Source organism: Mustela lutreola, chromosome 7, assembly GCF_030435805.1.
Source record: "Mustela lutreola isolate mMusLut2 chromosome 7, mMusLut2.pri, whole genome shotgun sequence".
NCBI classification, from domain to species: domain Eukaryota; kingdom Metazoa; phylum Chordata; class Mammalia; order Carnivora; family Mustelidae; genus Mustela; species Mustela lutreola.
Window position 1 is genome coordinate 131,729,372 of NC_081296.1, and position 23,997 is coordinate 131,753,368.

Consider the following 23,997-nt stretch of genomic DNA (forward strand, 5'->3'; position numbering starts at 1 on the left):
GGTCTGATGGATTCCCTGGGAATAACACCAAACTTTCAAAGAAGAAATAATACCTATTCTCCTGACGCTCTTTCAAAAAATAGAAACAGAAGGAAAACTTCCAGATTCTATGAAGCCAGCACTACCTTGATCCCAAAACCAGGCAAGGGGCCATGAGAAAGGACAATTTCAGACCAATATTCCTGATGAATATGAATGCCAAAATTCTTTTTTTTTTTTTGACCTTCGAACTTTTTATTGGCCTCCTGCTCCCCAAAGTGTACCCTGCTCCCTCAACGCCTCAGAACTTTGGTGTCATTGGTCTCAGAAACGACCTTGCCGTCCACAATCTTGCGGGTAGTGGTTTTCTGGATGGTTTGCATGGAGCTGCTGCTGTCCAGGGCGTCACTGAGATTGAAGTCCTCCCCATCTTCCAGCAGGCGACGGTAGGTAGCGATCTCAGCCTCCAGCTTGACCTTGACATTCAACAGGGCTTCATACTCCTGGGCCTGGCGCTGCCCCTCTGCCCGGGTCTGGGACAGTTCAGACTCCAGGTGCAGCAGAACCCCGTTGAGCTGCTCCATCTGCATGGCGTAGCGGGTTTCAACCTCCCTGAGGCTGTTCTCTAAGCTGGCCTTCAGGTTTCTCATCGAATCCAGGTTGATCTCCAAGGACTGGGCGGTACGTCTCAGCTCCCTGAGGGTCATCTCAGCCTCTCCTATTTCTGAGGTCTGTGTGGTAATCACTGTGGTGCTTTCCTCAATCTGCTGGGACCAGTATTTGTCCAGCTCCTCTCGGTTCTTCCGAGCCAGCTCATCATACTGGGCCCGGATGTCTGCCATGATCTTACTGAGGTCCTGAGACTTGGGGGCATCCAACTCCACAGTCAACCCGGAGTTGGCAATTTGGTTCTGTAGACCCTTTACTTCCTCCTCATGGTTCTTCTTCATAAAGAGCAACTCCTCCTTGAGAGCCTCAATCTCTTTCTCCAGCTGCAGCCTAGTGACATTGGTGTCATCGATGACCTTTATGTGGAAAACCCAAAAGACTCCACCCCCAAATTACTAAATCTCATACAGCAATTCAGTAATGTGGCATGATGCAAAATCAATGCACAAAAATCACTTGATTTCTTATATAGAAACAATTTAACTGTGGGAAGAGAAATTAGAGAATCGATTCCATTTACAGTAGCGCCAAAAACCATAAGATATACCTTGGAAAAAACCTAAGGTAAAAGATCTATACTCTAGGAACCACAGAGCACTCATGAAAGAAATAACGAAGACAGAAAAAAATGGAAAAAACATTCCATGCTTATGGATTGGAAGAATAAACATTATTAAAATGTCTATGCTTCCCAAAGAAATCTATGCTTTCAATGCCATACCAATCAAAATACCAACAGCATTTTTCAAAATGCTGGAACAAATAATCCTAAAATTTATATGGAACCAGAAAAGACCCCAAATCACCAAGGAAATGTTGAAAAAAGGAAAACAAAGCTATAGTACCACGTTGCCTGATTTCAAGCTGTATTTCAAAGCTGTGATTACTAAGACAGCATGGTACTGGCATCAAAACAAACACAAAGACCAATGGAACAGAACAGAGTCCAGATACGTACCCTCAGCTCTTTGGTCAAATACTCTTCGACAAAGTCGGAAAAAATATCCAATGGAAAAAAGACAGCCTCTTCAATAAATGGTGCTGGAAAAATTGGAAAGCTATAGAAAGAATGAAACTCAACCATTCCTTTCCATCATACACAAAGATAAATTCTGAAAGGATGAAAGATCTCAATATGAGTTAGGAATCCATCAAAAAAACCTAGAGAAGAACATAGGCAGTACTTTTTTGACATTGGCCACAGCAATTTCTTTCAAGATACATCTCCAAAGGCAAGGGAAAGAAAAGCAAAAATGAACTTTTGGTACTTCATCAAGATAAAAAGCTTCTGCATAGCAAAAGAAACAGTCAACAAAAAACAAAGAGGCACCCCACAGAATGGGAGAAGATCTTTGTAAATCACACTACAGGCAAAGGGCTGATATCAAAAATCTATAAGGAAGTTCTCAAACTCAACACCCAAAAAAATAATCAAGTCAAAAAATGGACAGAAGACATGAACAGGCAGTTCTCAAAAGAAGACATACAAGTGGCTAATAGACACATGAAAAAATGTTCATCGTCATTAGCCATCAGGGAAATTCAAATCAAAACCACATTGAAATATCACCGTACACCAGTTAGAATGGCAAAAATTGACAAGGCAAGAAATAACAAATGTTGGAGAGGATGTGAAGAAAGGGGAACCCTCTTACACTTTTGGTGGGAATGCAAGTTGGTACAGCCACTTTGGAAAACAATGTGGAGGTGGACTCTGAGAAACAAACTGAGGGTTTTGGAGAGGAGAGGGCTGGGGAGTTTGGTGAACCTGGTGATGGGTAATATGGAGGGCACATATTGCATGGAGCATTGGGTGTGGTGCATAAACAATGAATTTTGGAACACTGAAAAGAAATTAAATTAAATTAAATTAAAATTAAAATAGAGCTACCCTATGACCCAGCAATTGCACTACTAGGTATTTACCCCAAAGATACAGGTGTAATGAAAAAAAGGGCCACATGCACTCCAATGTTTATAGCAGCAATAGCCACAATAACTAAACTGTAGCAAGAGCCAAGAGGCCCTTCAACAGATGGATGAATAAAGAAGATGTGGTCCATATACACAATGGAATATTACTCAGTCATCAGAAGGGATGAATACCCAACTTTTGCATCAATATGAATGGGATTGGAGGAGATTATGCTAAGTGAAATAAGTCAAGCAGAGAAGGTCGATTACCATATGGTTTCACTTATTTGTGGAACATAAGGAATAGCATGGAGAATGTTAGGAGAAGGAAGGGAAAAATGAAGGAGGGAGAACAGGACAGGGAGATGAACCATGAGGGACTATGGACTCTGGGAAACAAACTGAGGGTTTTAGAAGGGAGGGGAATGGGGGCATGGGTGAGCCGGGGGGATGGGTGAGTCTGACAATGGGTATTAAGGAGGCATGGATTGCATGGAGCACTGTGTGCTATATGCAAACAATTGATCATGGAATATTACATCAAAAACTAATGACATACTGTACAGTGACTAACATAACATAATAAAAAATAAATTAATTAAAACAATTTTTTAAATGATAAAAATGTCTAGCACCTAGTGTGAAATGTCCTATGCCAACTGGCTTTTCTATATGATCCTCAGTGATCATTTGCTTCATGTTTGCATTTTAAGATTCTTTAGACTGAATGACTTTAACATCTATGCATGCATTTCATAAGGTTCAAGAAATTATTTCAAAAATGTTACATACATGCTGAATGTAAGCATTTCTGAGGCAGATATTTCCAGAACTTTCAAAAGATTCTCAGGGGCATTTATGACCTTGCAAAAAGTTTGAGTAATTGCCATGGATTTTATTTTTTTTTTAGACTTTGTATTCATTAAGGTAAAGCTAAGTGCTTTATCAAGTAGTGTCCACAAGGGATTGCTTATTGTCCATGTAACAGTATGGGACAAATGAGCAGATTGTCCGGGAAGACTTTAAGCCACCATCCTAAAGTACAAGTTGATGGAAGCTTTGCCATCTTCAACACATGTCTTCCAGTGTTTCCCTATACCTTATCTCTAGTTCAATCAGGCATCATGAGAACAAATAAGGAAGACTGCATGTGGAAGATCCTAAACCAAGGTCTGTCAGTGGTATATGTATTGTCATATATTATGGTCCAGAACTTAGTTATATGTCATATGAGTTTTGGAAACCTAACTCCTAATCTAACTTGAGCAACTGTATTTATGCTTTCCTTCACTTTTACATTTAGATGGTTCATCCAATTTAATCAACTTTATGGAATCAATTCACTGTATTCTCTACAATAAAAGACCCATTGACCTTGGTGAATGTTTCCTTTGTCAGACTTTGTCAAGTTATATTGACATGTTTCAATTCCTAATCTATACACTCAATCTCACCTGCTCACAGTCATTGAGACTCCTAAAATATATAAATCACCTCAACTTGTTCTACTTAACTCAAAACTTGGTTAATATCACATCTACTCCTATATAGTAATAGTCACAGCTCCCACTAAATTTTAACTTTAAATACTCTGAAATAAATTATCAGTGATTGGGTTATTATGAACCCAAGTCAATGAACTGTGGAGCAGACACTTTCATCATGCTCATGGTTGACTTATGGAAGTTTCATATAAAGAACAACAGCAAATTCCCACACCCTTCTTTATCCTACTCAATAAAGTATGCAACAGACCTTTCATCTCCATAGTGGCCCACAAGATGGCATATAACTCTTGGCTTGTATCCGTCAAATTCATGAGTTCAAAAGAAGAGTAGAATTATAAAGTATTAGGCATCTGAGCTATGCCTTACATAGAAAAGAGTATTATTATAAATGAATATCTGGGACATAACCCTTCTGAATTTTTAAAATCACAAGTATTTGAGGTTTATTCATTTTCACACAAATGCCATGTGAATTGCATATGAGCTGGATTTATTGAAATGAAGAGCAGATCAATAGTAATCTACTTGGTAAAATACTCTGGCAACAACTTTAAATCTAGTTGACGTTGTTGTGAGAAAAGCAACAGTGGTAACATTTCATTTCTTTTTAAATACTGCTTACCTGAGGCCTCTCACAAGTTTGGATTGGCTTTCTCCCAGCCCAATCACATACAGCAGATGGATTTGAAACATTGATTCCCAAAGTGGCTAAAGTCTAACCTGGGATAACAGAATGGGATTCATCAGTAAATTTCACCATTAACCATGTTCATTTGCTAATAACCAGGATTAGAAATGTGGTCTCAACATCAGAATCAGAATATTTAAACTGAAAAACCATGTAATCTAACTGCATCTCTTGAAGTGAGTTAAAGGGAATGGTTCAAAGCCAAAGAGTGAACAGTGGAATCAAGATTATAACACAGTGGTCTTTCCACCTTGTCACTTGAGCCTCTTTTCAAAAGACTATATACTTGAATAATTTTGGGTTCTGTGAAATTGTTATAGAGTGCAGATTGGGTTTATTGTAAAGTGTGCATTAGTCTCTGTTCTCCTAGATAACTCACGGGTCAGGACTGCATGGCAGAAAACAACCAGTGTTTGACTACGAATACAAACCACTACCTAAGCCATAATGGCAGTTATTTTCGCATGCAAACATTTTTCTTTTTTTAATCACCAAAAGGAGAAAAGGGATTCTGCTGTTTAACAAGCTTGCTTGCTTGCTTGCTTGCTTCCCTTCTTTTCCTTTTTGGGGAATTGGGAAAGAAAAGGGCACAACATGGCTCATTTCTCTGGGCTCTAATGTCCCCTTTGAACTCAACAGGGTAAAAATGAAATTATTTACTGAAAGTTTCCCTGAGGCTAAAAAACTGGCATTTCTTCCAAATCCAGCCTTTTATGGCTGCAAAAATTAGCACAAACAACATCCATATTCATTAGCTGCCTAGAGTATGAGCACATATGATAAGGCTTTAAGGCAATCTCACCACAGAGGTCAGAAAATGTAAAGAAAGAGAAAAAAAAATAAAGTGTGGAGGGTTCAAAGGGTCTCTTTAATGTGCATCAGGCAGTTTTACGTAATGCAAGTCACTATAGGAATTTGCTATTTAGCAGTGATGGGTCATGCATGAGCTGGGCTTCTCCTGATCCCCTGTTGGGCTGGCAGCATGTGCTCGGTACCAGTCAGCTGCCAACATGTGAAGGATGCTAACAGATTTCCCTATAATGAGCTCAGTGGACTGGAGCACTAGTTAAAGGAGAAGGTCAAAGATTCATGTTTATTTAGCTTCCTTCAATACGTCCATGTCTTCCTCAGATTTGCAAGAAACTAGCTCTATCTTGCTTGCTACAGTTTCATGCTAAATTAGCCTACTTGTCAAATGGATCAAGGTAAAAAGGTCATAGCAGCTAAAAAAAAAATACAAAATAGAGAGAACAACATAGAGAAAATTCTACCAGCGACATACATTAGCACAAGTCCCAATTTTTCAGCCTTTAATGAAGTGAGGATGAGCCTTAAGGATATTATACTCTGAGAAAGTGAACATTATATTAAGACTAAAATATTCCCCAAAGGCATAACTTCAATGTTCAGCCTACAAGCACATCATGCCCTTAAGCATCATTATTCTTCACAAGTAAATAACGTGAGATGAGCTCATGGACATTTCCAAGTGGAAACGTTTTTGTTGAACTAAAAGCTCACCCAAGATACAAAAAGGAACAGACACAATGTTAAAAATCTGAATGAATATAACATAGCAGGGTGAATTTTTCCTAATCCAGTGTTAAATTATTAATGTCCTGCCTCAAATACATTTTCTCAACAGCCCTGCCCCCATCATTGTATGTACAAATAATTTTTTGTCTAAAAGGTCACTACAGAATTCCCCTCTCTTGATGCACCTTTCTTTTGATACTATACTATATATGGCTTTTCCTATAACAGTCAGAGTCTTGGAAGACAGAGAATAGTAACCAAATTGTCCAAGAGACCTAATATATTTACGAAGATGTGAGAAAGATTAATGAACCCAGAAAAGGGTGTTAAGGAGCCAGAGATTAGTAAAAGTGAGGTATCGCTAGCACTCAAATGAACAAAACAGCAAAGGAAGCGAAGAACATTATAAGAGCATTAGCATGGAGAGTTCAGGAAATGGAGAAGGAGTTATTGTACAAAAACTGTAGTTACAGGAGGAACAACATCTCCAAAAAGCACACTCCAGATCATGAGGGAGAAGGAAGAAAAAGCCCCAATCTTTCTCACCTCTCACCTTCTAATTTCCTACTGGTGACTCAGTTTGGCCACGCCCAGCTAAAAGCCGAAAGACAAGATGACTCGGGACCTAGGGTCAACCTCTGGGTGAAGTCAGCAGGGCAAACAAGGGAAGGGAGTGGGTGGATTTGGGAAGGACAGTAGCAAAGAGGATAAATATTTGGCTTATCTTCCTTGTAGGACCCTTGAGGTCCAACTGTGTTTTCTTGTCTTTGGGTGTTCAGCATTTAGCAGTGTTGAATGAATGGCACTTGCTCAACAACCACTGAACAAGACTTTGATTTTATGTCAATTTCATTCTTCTACTCTACCCTTGTGATCAATGCTAACTTGTTCAACTTGTGGTGCATCCGTCAGACAAGGGGGATACCTTACAGGACCTTGAGCCTTAGGCTCATGTCATCTTACGGTTTAGCCCTGTGTTGATCCACTTTCTCTTTAAAGCAGCTTCCCTACTTTTAGTATCAAAGTATCCAGTGGCTGGTACATGCACGGTCCTGCAACATTCCTGTAATTCTCAGCATTCTGTAGTGAGACTTGGAATAGAGTAGAATATCAGTGACTCACATAGCTCACTGAAAACTTTTCTCTAAACATGTAATATTGTTTATATAGCATAGAAACAGTCATCACTTTTCTCACCCTAAAATAAAGATCCTCACTGCATGACTCTTCCCTATGTGATGGGTTAAGGTGACACAAAACTCTTTTCCTTCTTGTCCCTCCTTTCTCAGTGGTATCGTGATTTTTGTAATTAAATCATCTTTTGGAGGTTGAGCTGCAGATTCATTCAGCTTTCCAAATTGTGACCCATTAGAAGGTAGTAAAATCAATTAAGTTGACTGTGACCTGCATTCTTTAATGGATAAAGCCAGAGGAGATAGAAATGAATATAATAGAATAAAATAGGCAAAATAGAGGGCATTGCAAAACATAAGGTAGCTGTGGTCTTTATGAACCACATGTATGTGTCTGTGTGTGTACATGTGTATTGTGTTGTGGAATGTATTTCACAATGCTGTATCTTTATATGTTATGATAAAAAGATGTTTGAAAACCACCATGCTATCTGGGTATTTGTTTCAGAATCATTCATGTCACGAAGGGGTCATTCCTGAAATGGAAACCTCACTAATATATGCTGTTTGGATTTTTTTTTTCTTTCCTTATTTTACATACCTACATTCAGTTTATACATAATTAATTCAATTAATTACACTTCCTGCTGCTAATGATGCCTTTTCTTAACGTGCCATCATCAGTATTTAAGATTTTCTATAATTCCCCCTATATATGTTGAAGGTAGAGTTTTTTTTTAAGAAATTTTACATATTTATTAATTTTTGAGAGAAAGAGAGAGAGTGAATGGGGGAAGGGGCAGAGGGAGAGGGAGTAGGGGAGAATGTCAAGCAGGCTCTGCACTGAGTGTGGAGCCTGGTACGGGCCTCAGTCTCACAACCCTGAGATCATAACCTGAACCGTAATCAAGAATTGAATGATCACCCTTCCTCTCTCTCTGCCTGCCTCTCCGTCTACTTGTGATTTCTCTCTGTCAAATAAATAAGTAAAATCGTAAAAAAAAAAAAAAAAAATTGGGGCGCCTGGGTGGCTCAGTGGGTTAAGCCGCTGCCTTCGGCTCAGGTCATGATCTCAGGGTACTGGGATCGAGTCCCACATCGGGCTCTCTGCTCAGCAGGGAGCCTGCTTCCTTTCCTGTCTCTCTGCCTGCCTCTCTGTCTACTTGTGATTTCTCTCTGTCAAATAAATAAGTAAAATCTTAAAAAAAAAAAAAAAAAGAATTGAATGATCAACTGACTGAACCACCCAAGTGCCATCATTGAAGGTAGTTTTTAAATTTTCAGTTGTGTTGCCTCAGTCTCTTTAAACGTTAAGAGAATTTCTGTTTCCAACCTCAGTTTTGTATTCTGCTTTCTTCCCCTGCAGCTATATTTCTGGAAAGTAAGATGGAAGGGAATGGAGATGACCTCTCATAAACCACAGAAGATGACTTTGTAATAACGAAGAAACTAAATGGATTGCCCAAATTCCACCTTTCCTTCTCTAAAAGTATTGTGAGCCCAAGATCATTGGTTGTGGCTGCTAATCGTACAGAAATTTATATGTAAAACTGCCTATGTCAAATAAATACAAAAGCATTAGAAATTACATTTGTGTTTCTAGATAAATGGGCAAGTTACTCAGATTCTTAACTATGAAATCAAGTATTATAACACTTTTGAAATCGAGTATGTAACACTTGATTTTTTTATTTCAACATTATGAAATCAAGTATGTAACACTGTTACTGTTTATTGCTTAAAAATCAATACTCAAGAGATAAATGATGGTGGGAAAGGAGAAGTTGCTTTATTCAGGAAGTTGGCAACCTGGGAAATTGGTGGACTAATGTCTCAAAGACCATCTGTCTTTTCCAGGCAAACTATAAGGTTTTAAAGGGTAAAGAATGCAGGGCTCCTGGATGGCTCAATGGGTTAAGCCTCTGCCTTCGGCTCAGGTCATGGTCCCAGGGTCCTGGGACTGAGTCCCACATCGGGCTCTCAACAGAGAGCCTGCTTCCCCCTCTCTTGCTGCCTCTCTGCCGACTTGTGATCTCTCTCTGTTCAATAATAAATAAAATCTTTAAAAATGGTGGGGTGAAGAATGGGAAATGGTGGGAGAAGCAGGTGTTCAGTCTGAACAGACTTGCTGGCATCAGGGCAGCTGTTTTCAAATGTGGGAAGGCCTTCCCTTATCTTCTGGAAAATTCTGACCCTTCACTTCTCAAGGCCAGAAATCTGCAAAATCTCCAGTAAAGTAGGTTGGTTCTGCTACAAACGAAGGGACTTAGGTCAGGAAGCAAGGATTGCATAAGCTTAAGCCAATTTAACCCTTAAGACTGGTTGGAGTGCTATTACAATACCTACAATTGAATTAATTAATATAAATAATAAATTGCTTAGTGCAAACCTAGCTCAGAGTAGTACTAACAAATAAATGGTATGAATCATTGACAGAATCCACACTACATTTAGATTTGAATTAATTTTGGAACTTACACCTGAGGTTAGACTCGTCCGGATCTGCAGATTAAGTCATAAGCCTAGATCTGAAAATCACTTTGTAAAAGTCATCCCTGCAATCATGTCCCTTCTCTCTCTCTCTCTCTCTCTCTTTTTTTTTTTTTAAAGATTTTATTTATTTATGTGAGTGAAAGGGAGAGAGTGAGCAAGAGCAAGAGAGAGAGAAGGAGCTGGGAGAGGGAAGGACAGAGAGGAAAAAGCAGACTGCTCGCTGAGCAGAAAGCCGGACATGGGGCTTGATCCAGGGACTTCCTAACCTGAGCTGAAGGCAGATGCTTACCTGATTGAGCCATCCAGACACCCCTCATGTCACTTCTTTTTAAAACCAAGTTCTTCATCCTGTATCCATGAGTATGAGGGCTATGAGATATAACTCTCTGATCTCCAGTGACAGGAAGTCGTCGACGTATAGCCCTGGCTGTTAACCTCTGACTGCCATTAAGATTTTCTTACAAAGTTCATACACACAACAGGCTGCTCCCAGTCAAGGACTTGGGAGACCAAGGCATATCTGTCAAGGACAGGGATACTAAGGCTTTCTGTTTCTAGAAGATGAGGGATTCTTCTGATGGATAACCATTTGAAGGAACCCCAACAGGCTGATAAACCCTCTTAGAACCACGTCACAGTCCAAGATGGTTACACCCAACCTTCCTTCCTCCTGTCTTTCCCTCAGCTGAGACAGATCTGCATTGTGGTCTTATAGTGCCCTCAGTTTCCTCCAGTTCTTTTCCCTTTGTTATTCACAAACCTCACCCCTAATAAGTCTCTATCTCTGGAGAGTCCAGATTGCTAACATAATAACCCATAATTTGTGTGTAACATTTTGTGTGTGGGAATATATGTCCTTTTTTCATAATAAGAATATCTATCAGTTTCATCAACTTTTTAAATGGGTCTGTGACCCAAAAATATTAAAAACTACTGCCTCTTCAAATTCTGTTCAAATGATATAATATCACCTCTAGTACCCCAAAGCTAAAATAGTGCTTAAGAAAGACCGGTATAGAATGCACCATAGGCTTAAAGGTTCTTGTGACATCATTTTGATATTTCTATTCTTCTATATTTGATATTTCTATTTTATTTTATTTTATTTTTTATTTATATTATTTATTTTTTTATTTTATAGTTCTATCTTCATTTTGATATTCCTATTCTTCTATATTTGACATAATATTTGATATTTCTATTCTTATTTGCAACATATGTGAAATTATATTATTTATACTATTGATACCTGTTTTTGCCTTGACCTCCTTCGACTGAAACAGCCTATCTTTTTACATGTTCTGCTAACCCATAGCCATTTGATTCTTACTTTATATCTCTGAACATAAATTTTCTTCCCCAAGTTACTGCTTTATATGACATGTGACCTACACTTTAGTATTCACACTCTTAATATTCTGAATCTATCAAATGTGGTGTTTGAAAAGCATTGGCTTAGAAAAACTAAAACTTAATTATGAAAACTCTTTAACACTTTGGAGACCTTTGAAAGTGATTCTTTGAGTTGCATTGGAAAAATCATTAAAATTTGAAGTCAATTAAAATTAACTTTTTACAAGTCAGAGAATATGCAAAGTGTCCAAAATTTTAAGTTGTAAAAACTCTAAGTGAACATTTTGCATTTTTAATGCTACTAGAATCCCAAAGGATTGGAATTCACAAAACAGAGACTTGCATTCAATTATAGTAAGCCTTCTATTTTAGAACTCATGCTAATAATCACCAATGAGAAGGCAGGACTGACTTCAAAACTAATCCTTTTTCTTCAATTCTTACTCTTGCAATGATGCCTGATGATGTACAAATGCTTAATTTTTAAATTTTGTTTACTTTTTCCAGCTTTATTGGGAAAAACTCATTTATTTATACATTTATATTTATATAAGGGACATACAACATTGTGTAAGTTTAAGGTGTACAACGTGTTGATTTGATATGCTTATTTATTACAAAATGATTACTACTATAGCGTAGCTAACACTTCTACCCCTTCACATAATTATCATTTCCTTTTTGTGATAAGAACATTTAAAAGCTACTCTCTCAGCATCATTCGAGTATTTAACACAGGCATTTTTTTTTTTCAAATTAGTCAAACCAGAACCAACAAAGAGCAAACAATAGGTTACTCATTTCTTCTACCCCAAGCCAATACCTTTGACAACCACCAATCTATTCTCTGTATCTAGGAGCTTGGTTTTTGGTTTGTTTTTTAGATTACATATATAAATAAGATCATATGGCATTTATCTTTCTCTGACTTATTTCACTTAGCATAATGCTTTAAGTTCTATCCTTATTGCAACAAATCACAGGATTTCATTCTTTTTTACAACTGAATAAAATTCCATTAATATGGGTGTATATACATATATATACATGTATGTGTATATTATATGTATATATTATATATATACATATATAATATTTATCCAATTATCCATTAATGACACTTATGTTGTTTCTGTATCTTGGCTACTGTAAATAATGCTGCAATGAACACAGGGTGCATATATCTTTTAAAATTAGTATTTTTGTTTTCTTTGGCTAAACACCCAAAAGTAGAATTGTTGGGTTATATGGTACTTCTATTTTTAATTTTGGAGAACTCTCATTCTGTTTTTCCTCAGGGACTGCACCAATTTATAGCCCCATCAAGAGTGCACAAAGTTTGCCTCTCCTCTGCATCCTTGGCAACACTTATTATTTCCTCTTTTTCTGATAATAGCTATTTCAAAGAATATCTCATCATGGATTGACTAGCATTTCCTTGATTAATGATGTTGAGATTCTTTTCATGTACCTGTTAACAATCTGTATGTCTTCTCTGGGAAAAAAAAAAAATCTATCCAGATGTTCTGCCCATTTTTTAATTGGGTTGTTTATATTTTGCTGTTGAGTAGTGTAAATTCTTTATTTTAGATATTAGCCCTTAATCAGATATACGATCTGCAAATATTTCCTCTCATTTAGTAGGTTGCCTTTTCATTTGGTTAATATTTTTTTTTTCCTGCACTGAGACTTTTCTAGTTTGATGTAGTCCTTATAATACAGTATTATTACCTATAATCAACATGCTCTACATTAGATCCCCAGAACTTATTAATCTTATAACTTTGTCTGTACCCTTTGACCAATATTGATGATTTATATTTTAATGCGTGTGTTTAAGCACATAGTCTTTAATCTTACCTTTTGAGTCAAACAGGTAACTTATTCATCTCTTCCCATTTACTCTATTTAAGCACAGTTTGGGCTCCTGTGATTGCTTGTAAACCCAATCAATATCTGGCTCCTTAAGATTCTATGATCAAAGTCCTGAGACACCATGCTAATCTTTTATCTATAAACAGACCCTGGTCATTTTGTCTCTCTAATTGCTGAGAGAACTTCAGTGCAGCTTGGCATTACACTTTCCATCAGGCCTGGTTTGGGGCTCCCCTCTCACAGATTTAATCACACTGCTGCCAATTGTGTTAACCTGACACAATTGTTCCTTTTAAAATAAATTCCTCTAATTTACAAGGGAAAGCACCTTGTAGTGCTGTAGCTTCTGTCTGGAAGTGTTCTTCCTTTAAAATCAGTCTCCCTCAGCTCTCAGTTCTAAACTATACAATCTGCTGAGAATAGAAGTAATAGATAACCCTTCTGTTTGAGAAGGTAGTCTAAGAACAAGAACTAGACTCTCATCTCAATAGCCATGTTAAGCCTACTTATTTCTCCCATTTGGCCCCCGTGTTATGGCATGGAGGGGATAAAAGCAGTTTTATAGATACTTGTTTTTAGTTAATGCTTTTAAAATTAAATGTAACAAGAGTGTGAGTTGTTACTAGCAAATGTCCAAAGGTTGAGAGGTGAAGAAAGAAGTGGTATGATTATCATAGTCAATGGTGAATTCAAATATGACAGCAAAAGCAAACACAGCTCCTACCTTTGTCAAGGGAAAAGAACTGCTGAAGTAACAACCACCAAATAACCATGCTCCAGAAACACTGATGACCCAGACTTATTTTCCTATTAGGAGATAACACAAGTGTTTGGGAAAGTTTAATTTACTTTCTTTGTGATGGGGCATGGCAAACATAAGATACCTAACATCATTTCACACACTGTAATTACTTACATAATATTAGATTCTCCTTCTTCAGTTTTCCTCATCCTTCTCTCTACTCCCTCCAAAGTAACTTGAAAGTCATAAACCAGATGAGGTCAGGGATCTTGCCTAATTTTGTTCACCAGTGTGTCTCCAGTGCATAAATTCATATATGTATTAGTTAAGGAAAGGATGTGCACCAGTCATCTCTACTGAGTGTTTGCTCTTTTTGCTTTGTCCTAAGCCTGGATGAGGTGAGGGTCATGGTGCATTTGACAATGTCCTTTCCCATAAAAAGTTTACAATTTAGTGGCAGAAATAGGGATATACAAACATAGCTACTATGCGATGTTAAATTACTATAATAACAGAGAAATGTAGTATGCAAAATAAATCTGAAGTCTTCCTATTAAAGAAAGAAGATATTGAATCCAGAGATCCCTCTGAACTACAAAAAGATTCCATTGAACTTAAAGACCAAGCATGAAACACTAATTGCTTTGTTTTTCTTGTTGTACATCTGTGTAAGAGATACAGACAAGAGAGAAAACCATTCTGATGTTTCCATGTCTGAGCATCAGTTCAAGAAATATCAAGGCTAAAAAGTCAAAATGAGGGTGGTCATAGAAGACAGCAAGAAAAGGACAAAAGTGAATGCAGAGAAACTTGAGTACTTGGGTGTGAAACTCCGGCCTGAAGGAAGAAAACCAGGAGTCTTCAAGCTTTGGAATAGATGCTTATTTTCAGATGAGAAGGGATTTTGGCTTGGCTTGAATCAATAAATGAAATAACATATAGCTGAATAAATGGCATTAAAAAATGATCAAAATTGATAGTTCACACCAAATTTCAGCTTTTGCAAAAAATTCAAAAAGCGAGAGCATTGTGTCTTATATCAGTCTCTAAAAATTTGCAAATGTCATTTCTCAGTAAATAGTTGCTGAGTGAACATGAATTGATGAAACATGATAAAAGAGATAATTCACATAGGTTATAGCTTTCCCATGTAAGTTCAAGGATAATACCATGGATTCATAGGATAAGCATGGATTTTGAAACAATACATTTCTGGATCTGAAACTTGAATATATCTTTTACTACATGTGTAACCTTGGAAAATTTCACTTAAGCTCATGAGATTCAGTTTCCTCATTTTTGAAACTTGGATGGTAGAGTAATCACGGGATTGTTACAAGGATTAAGTGAAATTATATACACATATATAATTTTTATATTTATATATATACACATTTATACATATATAATATGTATACATATATGTATATAATGTATATAAAGCTTTTGTATGTGTTTCATACACATTAATTAAATATTGGATATTGTTGCATACTGTAATTTAAAATTTTTATTTTAGCTGCCTCTTTAAACCTTCAATTAGAAAATAAGCAAAACAGGTATAAAACGTTAGAGGTGTGGGGCGCCTGGGTGGCTCAGTGGGTTAAGCCGCTGCCTTCGGCTCAGGTCATGATCTCAGGGTGCTGGGATCGAGTCCCGTATCGGGCTCTCTGCTCAGCAGGGAGCCTGCTTCCTCCTCTCTCTCTCTGCCTGCCTCTCTGCCTACTTGTGATCTCTCTCTGTCAAATAAATAAATAAAATCTTTAAAAAAAAAAAAAAAAAACGTTAGAGGTGTAAGTAAGAAAAGAAGAGCACCTGGAAAATGATCTGGAAATGATGTTAATAAGATAAATAGAAACTTTTCATATGGTAATGAGGAGTAAGGGGCAGGATTTGAATGCAGGGGTCTTCGTTGCAATTTGATGGAATTCACTTTACATTATGGAGATGTCAGTGGAAGCACCTAAATTAAATCACTCCAAACTGGGGAGTATGGGTTGACTTTCCTATCATCCAAACTGGTCTTCAGGGTCCCTTCTAACCAAATCAGCTAAGTCAAAAGCTACTTTTGCCTTTTTTTTTTTCCTTGGGATTCGCAAAGATAGTCAACACCATGGTCAGCACTAGATTGATTGTGATCTATGGGAAGTCATGTAGTTTGATGTTCAGAATCCCCAGCTGCTTCTCAAGGTCAAGCAGACCTTGTCTGAATGAGGTATTTAGTCCTGAGAACATGCTGCCAGTCCTGAAATTTTCTTGAAGACCGAGGTAGAGCATTTCCCTTGAGGACATTTGCATGGTTTGCTCGTATAGTCTGTCAGGAAAAATCACCTGAAAATGATGATCACCTATGCTTAATTTACCCCATTACTGAAAGGAAAATGTGTTCTGGTGCTGCAGTAGACTTACTGCAGGATAAATATGCTTTCAGGCACCTTCCAGTATATAATATTGAAAAACTGTAATAAGTTTTTCTGAAAAGATTGGCAATAAGATGTGGAGTGGAAATTTTAATTAAAAATTGCACATTTTGGGGGCACCGGGGTTGCTCAATGGGTTAAGCCTCTGCTTTCGGCTCAGGTCATGATCCCAGGGTCCTGGGATCGAGTCCCACATTGGACTCTCTGCTTAGTGGGGAGCCTGCTTCCCTTCTTCTCTCTCTACCTGCCTCTCTGCCTACTTGTGATCTCTGTCTGTCAAATAAATAAATAAATAAATAAATAAATAAATAAATGATTCCACATTTTGAAAAACAAAGTTTTCACTGAGAAGAGTCCCTTGACAAATACTACACTTCAATAGAAGCACTTTCCTTTGAGTTTCTGCAAATATTATTGCTCATCTATGTCTATTTCTATCATCTTAATAATAGTCACATATTGTCTCTTAATTGTACTTTATTTCATTTTCACTTTCTTGGAATTTACTAATACAGATGGCTTGATCTCTCAGAGGTCATACAAGAAACATTTACTAAGTCCCTACTATATGTAGGAAGTACCATAATACTCTAGAATATAGCAGGATGTAGTAACAGAAAGTGCCCACTCTAAAAACCAGAGACCTTGAACTTAAAATCAGCTTCTATAGTCACAGCCTTATAACCTGTAGCTGTTTTACTTCAGCTCCCTAAACCTTGGTTTCCTTATATGCATACTGGTGGTTTATGAACAGAGTCATTTGGAGAGTTCAGTAAAGTAATATTCAGAGCCCAGACACTTCCTAACACAGAACTCAATAAATGCAAGCCCCTCCCTAAGCCCTATGTGTCAGGTGCTGGAGAACTACATGATAAATGTGTCATACTCCCAGGGGCAGGGATAACAATTATATTTATAACTCAAAACTGCGCTAGCATATTAATCATTCTAAAGGCAACCTGGCTTTCGTAGGCTCCGAGATTCTACCAAGAAGCACTAAACAAGACCTGATATTTCCAGAGCTATATTATATCTCATTGGGGATAGTTTCTAAAGAAAGGTAAGGAATCTTGGCACCAGTAAATCTAAATACATTCATAGATTTGTCTTCAGCTTGTTTTATGTGTACTCTTCGATATAAAGCACTTTATAGTTTATAAATGAGCACAGTTAATTCACATACCCCAAGGTGGTTTTGATTTGCTTGCATTTAAAAAGGAACACTCTATCAAATGATGGAGTTTATCTTTTTAATAATTAGGAAGAGTTCTATTAAATCCACCAAGTCCATTCTTTCAACTTAAAGGTTGCAATCGCTATTCAAAAAAAATGTTTTTTAATTACCTGCTTAACCCCTCTCAATTCTACTATGATTTATAACTGATTGTAATTTGCCTCCTTCTGGGCCATTCTTGGCCTGATACCCACAGCTCTGCATGCTTCCTTTCCTGTCTTAACTGTCTTCTCAAAATTAGAAATTTGTTAACAACTTACTCTTCACTTGTTTCTCAAAGTCCTTCTGGTGAAAATAATGATATACATTTGACATCCCAAAGTTGCAGGAGGATTATGCTATTTTGCATACTTTTTTAATTGCAAACATATTGGATTATCAGTAAATACTATTGGCTGAGAAGTTTCTGTTACGTTACTTTAAGAGTTAGAATCAAGAAGTGACATATGCTCCCTTACCATACACTTGTTGGATTACAACTCTTAGAATCCTGTGGCTCCAGCGTGAACATGGACTGAATGGGGAGGAGAGGAGTGTATGAAGGTATCCAGGCCACCATTGTGGTTTCATATCTAAGAAAACACTACAGACAAGTCATGGGTATCCAAGGTCTCTGTCCCATTCAGTTCTACCTGGCTCCATTTTCACTCCTGGTTTTACTCTTTCTTAAATTTGGAAATTCCATAGGCAACTTCTTTATTCATTTTCTGAAATACAACTATTATCCTTGTGTCTGGATAAATTCTCTGGGGAAATTACCTTAAGCCCCTTGGTCTTTTCCTGAGAAAGATGAGATTACACTACCCTTTCTTCTAGCTCTCAAGGCAGTAATGGATTTGTAAGCCCCCAGGAAAATGTTATTCTTCTATAGGGCAGTAACAATGACTAAGATGGTTGATAAAACATTGCAGACACGGACGGTGAGTGAGTACCGTAGCAGAGAAACTGGGGATCGGATTCTGGAGTCAGCCTTCCTGGAACCGAATCCCAGATTTACTACTTTCTAGCTGTGGAAACATGAGGGAGGGAGGTACTCAAAAATCCCTGAGCTTCTTTCTCATCTGTAATAGATGGATAACGGTTCCTATCTCATAGGGGTTATTAGATGAGTAAAATAAATAACCTGTTGTATTGCGATTTGAAGCATAATCAGAGCCAGTAAACATTTGTAAATTATTGTTAGAGAAAGATACCTTGATTTAATTTTGACTGGATTATAACAGAAACCAGATCACCCAAGGAATAGAACTCACAGTAAAAACATCCCATGAGACATGGGTCTGTGCAGAACCAAACTAATATGTCTCGTTAGAGAAAAACACATCTTTTGTATTTTAAGGCTAGCATGCAGATCTCTCAGGATTAAAGAAAAAGAAAGAAGCAAGAGTAAAGTAACACAAAGCTAACATGATCTGTCATGGTAGAGGCTTCCTCTGATGCAAGCATCAAGCTGTAATCAGAAAGCTAAATGAGCAGTGTTGTTGGAAGGAATGGGAAGAAATGATGAGCACTCACTAAGGGAAACTCCTGCTATGGGCTGTTGAAAATTCATCTTTGAGAAAATGAAGCAAAAAAAAGTAAAGAAAGAAAGGAAAGAAAAAGATTATGCCAAGTCTTTTTAATTGATGAATAATTTATGGATGATCAGCAGGAACATCCATCCAAGCAGCTGATTAAATGCAAAGTGTTTTGATAAGCAGAGCTACCACCACAGGCCTCCTAGGAAAAGGAAGTATTCGCAGCAATCAATGCCAGTCTATATATTGGTGCGTGTTGCCCAGTTTCTTTCTAGCAGCCTATTTCCCCACACCATCCACCTTTATCACTGGCAGGAAAAGTTACCTCCTCTGTGAGTTTCATTCTCCTGTCAAAATGATGGAGGTTAAATGTGGATAAGAAAGGCAATTAAAATAGATCTGTCACAAGTATGCTATCCCAGTGTGCCATCCTGATTTCCTTCTCCAGTGTGAACTGCTACCGAAGGATGATAATTGAAATTTGTCAGTGTTGACAGCTGATGACTAATATGGAGATTTTCATTACATATCCCTCCTGGAATGAAAAAGAGATGAGTGCATATTAAATTCCAGATGGAGGCTTCCACATGACAGAAAAATGCAGACACCACTCAAGCCAGTCGTGTAATGGCTATTTGAGAGAACCCTAAGACCCTCTGAAATTAATCTGTACGGAAACAGAGATGGCATCTTCTGACTGTGTAGTCATTTTCAATATTACTGTTATCCTCACAGCCCATTCATGTTAATATCACCTGGAAACCCAAACCACTAACCTTTGGCAGAGTCAGTTTGAAAAGGGTGTAGAACTTCTGCTACTCCCTCGAGTTTGAAAATGTTGTGATTTTAAAATATAGAAACCAGGAGTCTTTTCTGTTATTCTGTGTTATTCTTTGTTTTGTATGTGATTTTCCTATTTATTAGAGTCACTAAAAGAAAAATCTCATTAATTATATAATTCTTCCAAAAGATACCAAGAAGTCACCTTTAGTTAAAATTTTGCCAAGTTTTGTTATTGATCAAGAATGAATATTCATGGGGTGCCTGGGTGGCTCAGTGGGTTAAGCCTCTGCCTTCAGCTCAGGTCATAATCTCAGGGTCCTGGGATTGAGCCCCACGTCCGGCTCTCTGCTCTGCAGGGAGCCTGCTTTCTTCCTCTTCTCTCTCTCTGCCTGCCCCTCTGCCTACTTGTGATCTCTGTCTGTCAAATAAATAAATAAAATCTTTAAAAAAAAAAGAATGAATATTCATTTAAATGGTTTTCAGGTATGTGATACAGGAAGCAAAATTGCTCTAAGACTATGGTGTAATGTTGCAGTTAATTATTATTGCATAACAAACTACCCCAAAATCAGTGGATGAAAATGACCTGTTGACACACACACATCTGTGTGTTAGGAATTTGGGCAGGGCTCAGATGGGTAATTTTTCAGTTCTATGTGAGTCCGATTGAGTTACTTCTATAGTAACCAGCTGGCAGATGGCCTGGTCTGGAGCATCAAACATGGTTTTACCTGTAGTTCTGGTTATATTAACTATATTTTCTTATTTTCTGTATTCCTGATGCTCTGGAGGCATCTGGCCCCTCACTGACCTGGGAGAGATTGTCCCTCCAAAGGCTAGCCAATGCTTAGAGATAGCAAACTGCTCCCTGCAAGATAACACTTCATGTGCAACCAAAGTCTGTATCCCCCACCAGTAAATGGGGAAATCCCATTTTTTGGATTTTCATAGAACCAATACACTCAGAACCAATATTCTCCTGTCTTAATCACCTCACAGCCAGGTACCAGGCAAGTTGAGTCAACTCTTATACCCAACGTCCACTGAGATTACTCAAATTAACTAATTTCTCTGCTTTTCTTACATCTCCCATTCCTTTTTGGAAAAGAAGAAAGAGGAGTCGGAGAGAGAGAAAAACACGAAGAAGAAGAAGAAGAGGAAGCAGCAGCAGCAGCAGCAGCAGCAGCAGGAGGAGGAGGAGAAAAAGAAGGAGAGGAAGAAGAAGAGGAGAGTGAAGAAGAGGGGGAGGAAAAGGGGGAGAAATAAAGGAGGAGAAGAAAGTAAGATAATAAAATAAAATAAACGTAAAGCAAATAAATAAATGTGCTTTCCCCTCATTCCTCTTTACCGACCCCAGTGCTTCCCCTTGCGACCCTGCATGGCGGGGCAGACGCCCTCCTCTCAGGAACTGAGTGACAAACTATCTTTTCAAAGATTGTTTATTTATTTATTTGACACACAGAGAGAGAGAGATCACAAGTAGGCAGAGAGGCAGGCAGAGAGAGAGGAGGAAGCAGGCTTCCTGCTGAGCAGAGAGCCCAATGTGATGCGGGGCTCGATCCCAGGACCCTGAGATCATGACCTGAGCCGAAAGCAGAGGCTTAACCCACTGAGCCACCCAGGCATCCCTGACGAACAATCTTTTCAATGGCAGTCAACGTCTGATCCTTTGGCCTCACTGTACTTGAATAATAATAAGACCCACACTGAAATTTAAAAACAAAAAATGAAAAAAATCCCTAATGCCTTGGCATAGATGACTGGAAGGCTGGGTTCTGCTGAAACTATCATGTGAAATACCTACATGTGATCTCAAAGTAGTCAGTTTTGTTGGTTTTTTGGTTTTTTTTTTTTTTTTTAAGATTTATTTATTTATTTGGGAGAGAGAGAGTATCAGCCGGGAGCGAGGCACAGGGAGAAGGAGAGAGAAAATCCGGATCGGACTCCCTGCTGAGCACAGAGTCCAATATGGGGCTCAGTCCCAAGACCCTGTTGCTTAGCCAGTTGAGCTACCCAGGTGCCCCAAAGTGGTCAGACTTCTTATTCAGTAGCTCCAGGTACCCAGAAAGAGTGTTCCAAGAGTTCTAGACAGAAGCTCTAAGGCTTCTTAATGACCTTGTTATATTCTCTAAACTGGTTAGTCAGTAGGTAAGCTCAGACTCCATGAGATGAATTAGGCTCCATCTCTCAAAAAGCAGGGTAATAAAGAATTTGCAACCATTTTTTTTAAGAGTTTGTAACCATCTTTAATCTTCTATAAACAAGTTTACTTCAGTCGAGCCTTTACAGATCCCTAACTGAAGATCAGTGCTGATGCTAATTCTAAAGGAATTCTAAGGAAAATTGTTTCCTAATTTTGTGATCTCCTGGGGATTAGACAGCTTTGTCTAAGGGTGCTACCTAGGATTTCTGCATGATTTCAGGCTGAGTTGTATCTGATTAGTATAGTTACTAGTGCAAAAGGAAGAAATGAAAACAGCAGTGGCTGCAGGGCACCCCTTCAGGAATAAGTTCTGTCACATGCCTGTGGTAAGAGCGACACAAATAAATATTCTCCTGATTTCATGGAGGGAGGCATGACATTATGATGATTATAAAGATCTAGGAGATAGAAATAGATGTGTGCAAATGCCCCTAATGAGGCATTAGTGTTGGAATTATATCCCATTTGTTTTCCAAACCACATGCTTTCTAAACATGTATTTGCATTTGGGTATAATGAGTATAATTTGCTCTTACTGACCAAAATTACTTTATACGTGAAAATGCTGAAGCTTTAAAGTGAATAACTCGGCTGATCAATCACCAGCATGCTAATGACCTCCAATTTAACCAGGAGTGCTTTCCTCCTCGCCCCCCTCAGACCAGGCAGCTAAGACCTGACCCCCATGCCAAGAGAGCATTTAGAGTTCTTGGGTTCACTCAATCTCCAGTGGAAATGTTGTCACCACCAAAGAAGAAGGGGAAAAAATGCTAAAGAAGACATGTTTTACTCTCCTCCGCCTCAACCGTGACAAAAGGGCATTTATGTGCCACAAAGCATTTTTTAAAATACTGTGCCTATTTATTTTGTATCAACATGTGGTAAAATATGAATATACCCAGAACCTAATTACCGAAAGAATATTACACAAGCAACTTCCTTACATTTCACCAAAAAGAGCCATCATACGGCTGGACCACATTCAAAAGTCATTGCTTTCCTATCACCAGACAATTGTGCTATTTTACATAATCAGTATTCAGGGGATGGTATTTTGCTAATAGGCAAAATCCTACAATGACAATTTAAATGGTTTGAAACATGCACAAGATAATTTAGAGCCACATCGCTGCCAATTGCTAAACAAGTACAGCAGGAATGTGGGCTCTCTATGCATCCTGAGTGCTGTTGGGGGAACAGGCTGTCCTGTTTGATCAAGGAAGCTTTGCTCACATCAAGCCAGGAGCTCAAGCCAGCTAATATCATCATTTCAGACTCTTACTCGGGGAGATTAAGTGTCTTCACTGGATAACTCCATTGCTCACTATGGGCAGGAACATAGAACAGGCAGATGATTTTTACTGGTTAAGAGTGCAAACTCAGGGGGTGCCTGGGTGGCTCAGTGGGTTAAGCCTCTGCCTTTGGCTCAGGTCATGATCTCAGGGTCCTGGAATTGAGCCCCGCATCGGGCTCTCTGCTCAGCAGGGAGTCTGCTTTCTTTCCTTTCTCTCTGCCTACCTCTCTGCCTGCTTCCGATCTGTCTGTCAAAATAATAAATAAAATCTTTGAGAAAAAAAAAAAAAAAGAGTGCAAACTCAGGCTACTTAAAAAAAAAAAAAAATAGTGATATAGTGATCTTGGTTTGAGTCCCGGCTCTGCTGCTAACCAGTTCTATGAGCTTGGATAAGTAAGTTGGTCTCTTTTGCACTAATTCTTTCAAAACAGAACTTACCTCCTAGAGCTGTGAAGGTTATTGAAATATTACATGTAAAACAGCACAAAAATCTGACAAATAACAAGTGTTCCATAAAACTTAACATCTGCTGTTTAAAATGGAAAATTAATATAATTTGGAAATGATAAGCCCCACATGAATGGGTTTAGGCTGTCAATGAATCTCCAGAAAATGTGACAGAATTCTGAATTTTTCTGGGAAGTGTTTTCATGGCT

At 38.2% G+C, this 23,997-nt stretch overlaps 1 protein-coding gene across 1 annotated transcript in view; it reads right to left on the bottom strand.

Annotated features, from left to right (window-relative positions):
• Window positions 1-270: 270 nt before the first annotated feature.
• Window positions 271-23,997, bottom strand: part of LOC131837257 (keratin, type I cytoskeletal 18-like) — a 29,498-nt gene continuing 5,771 nt past the window's right edge. Inside the window, exon 2 of the mRNA XM_059183435.1 lies at window positions 271-1,004. Coding sequence (XP_059039418.1) covers window positions 273-1,004 — 732 coding nt within the window. The 3' untranslated portion in view covers window positions 271-272. The remainder of the gene's footprint in view (window positions 1,005-23,997) is intronic.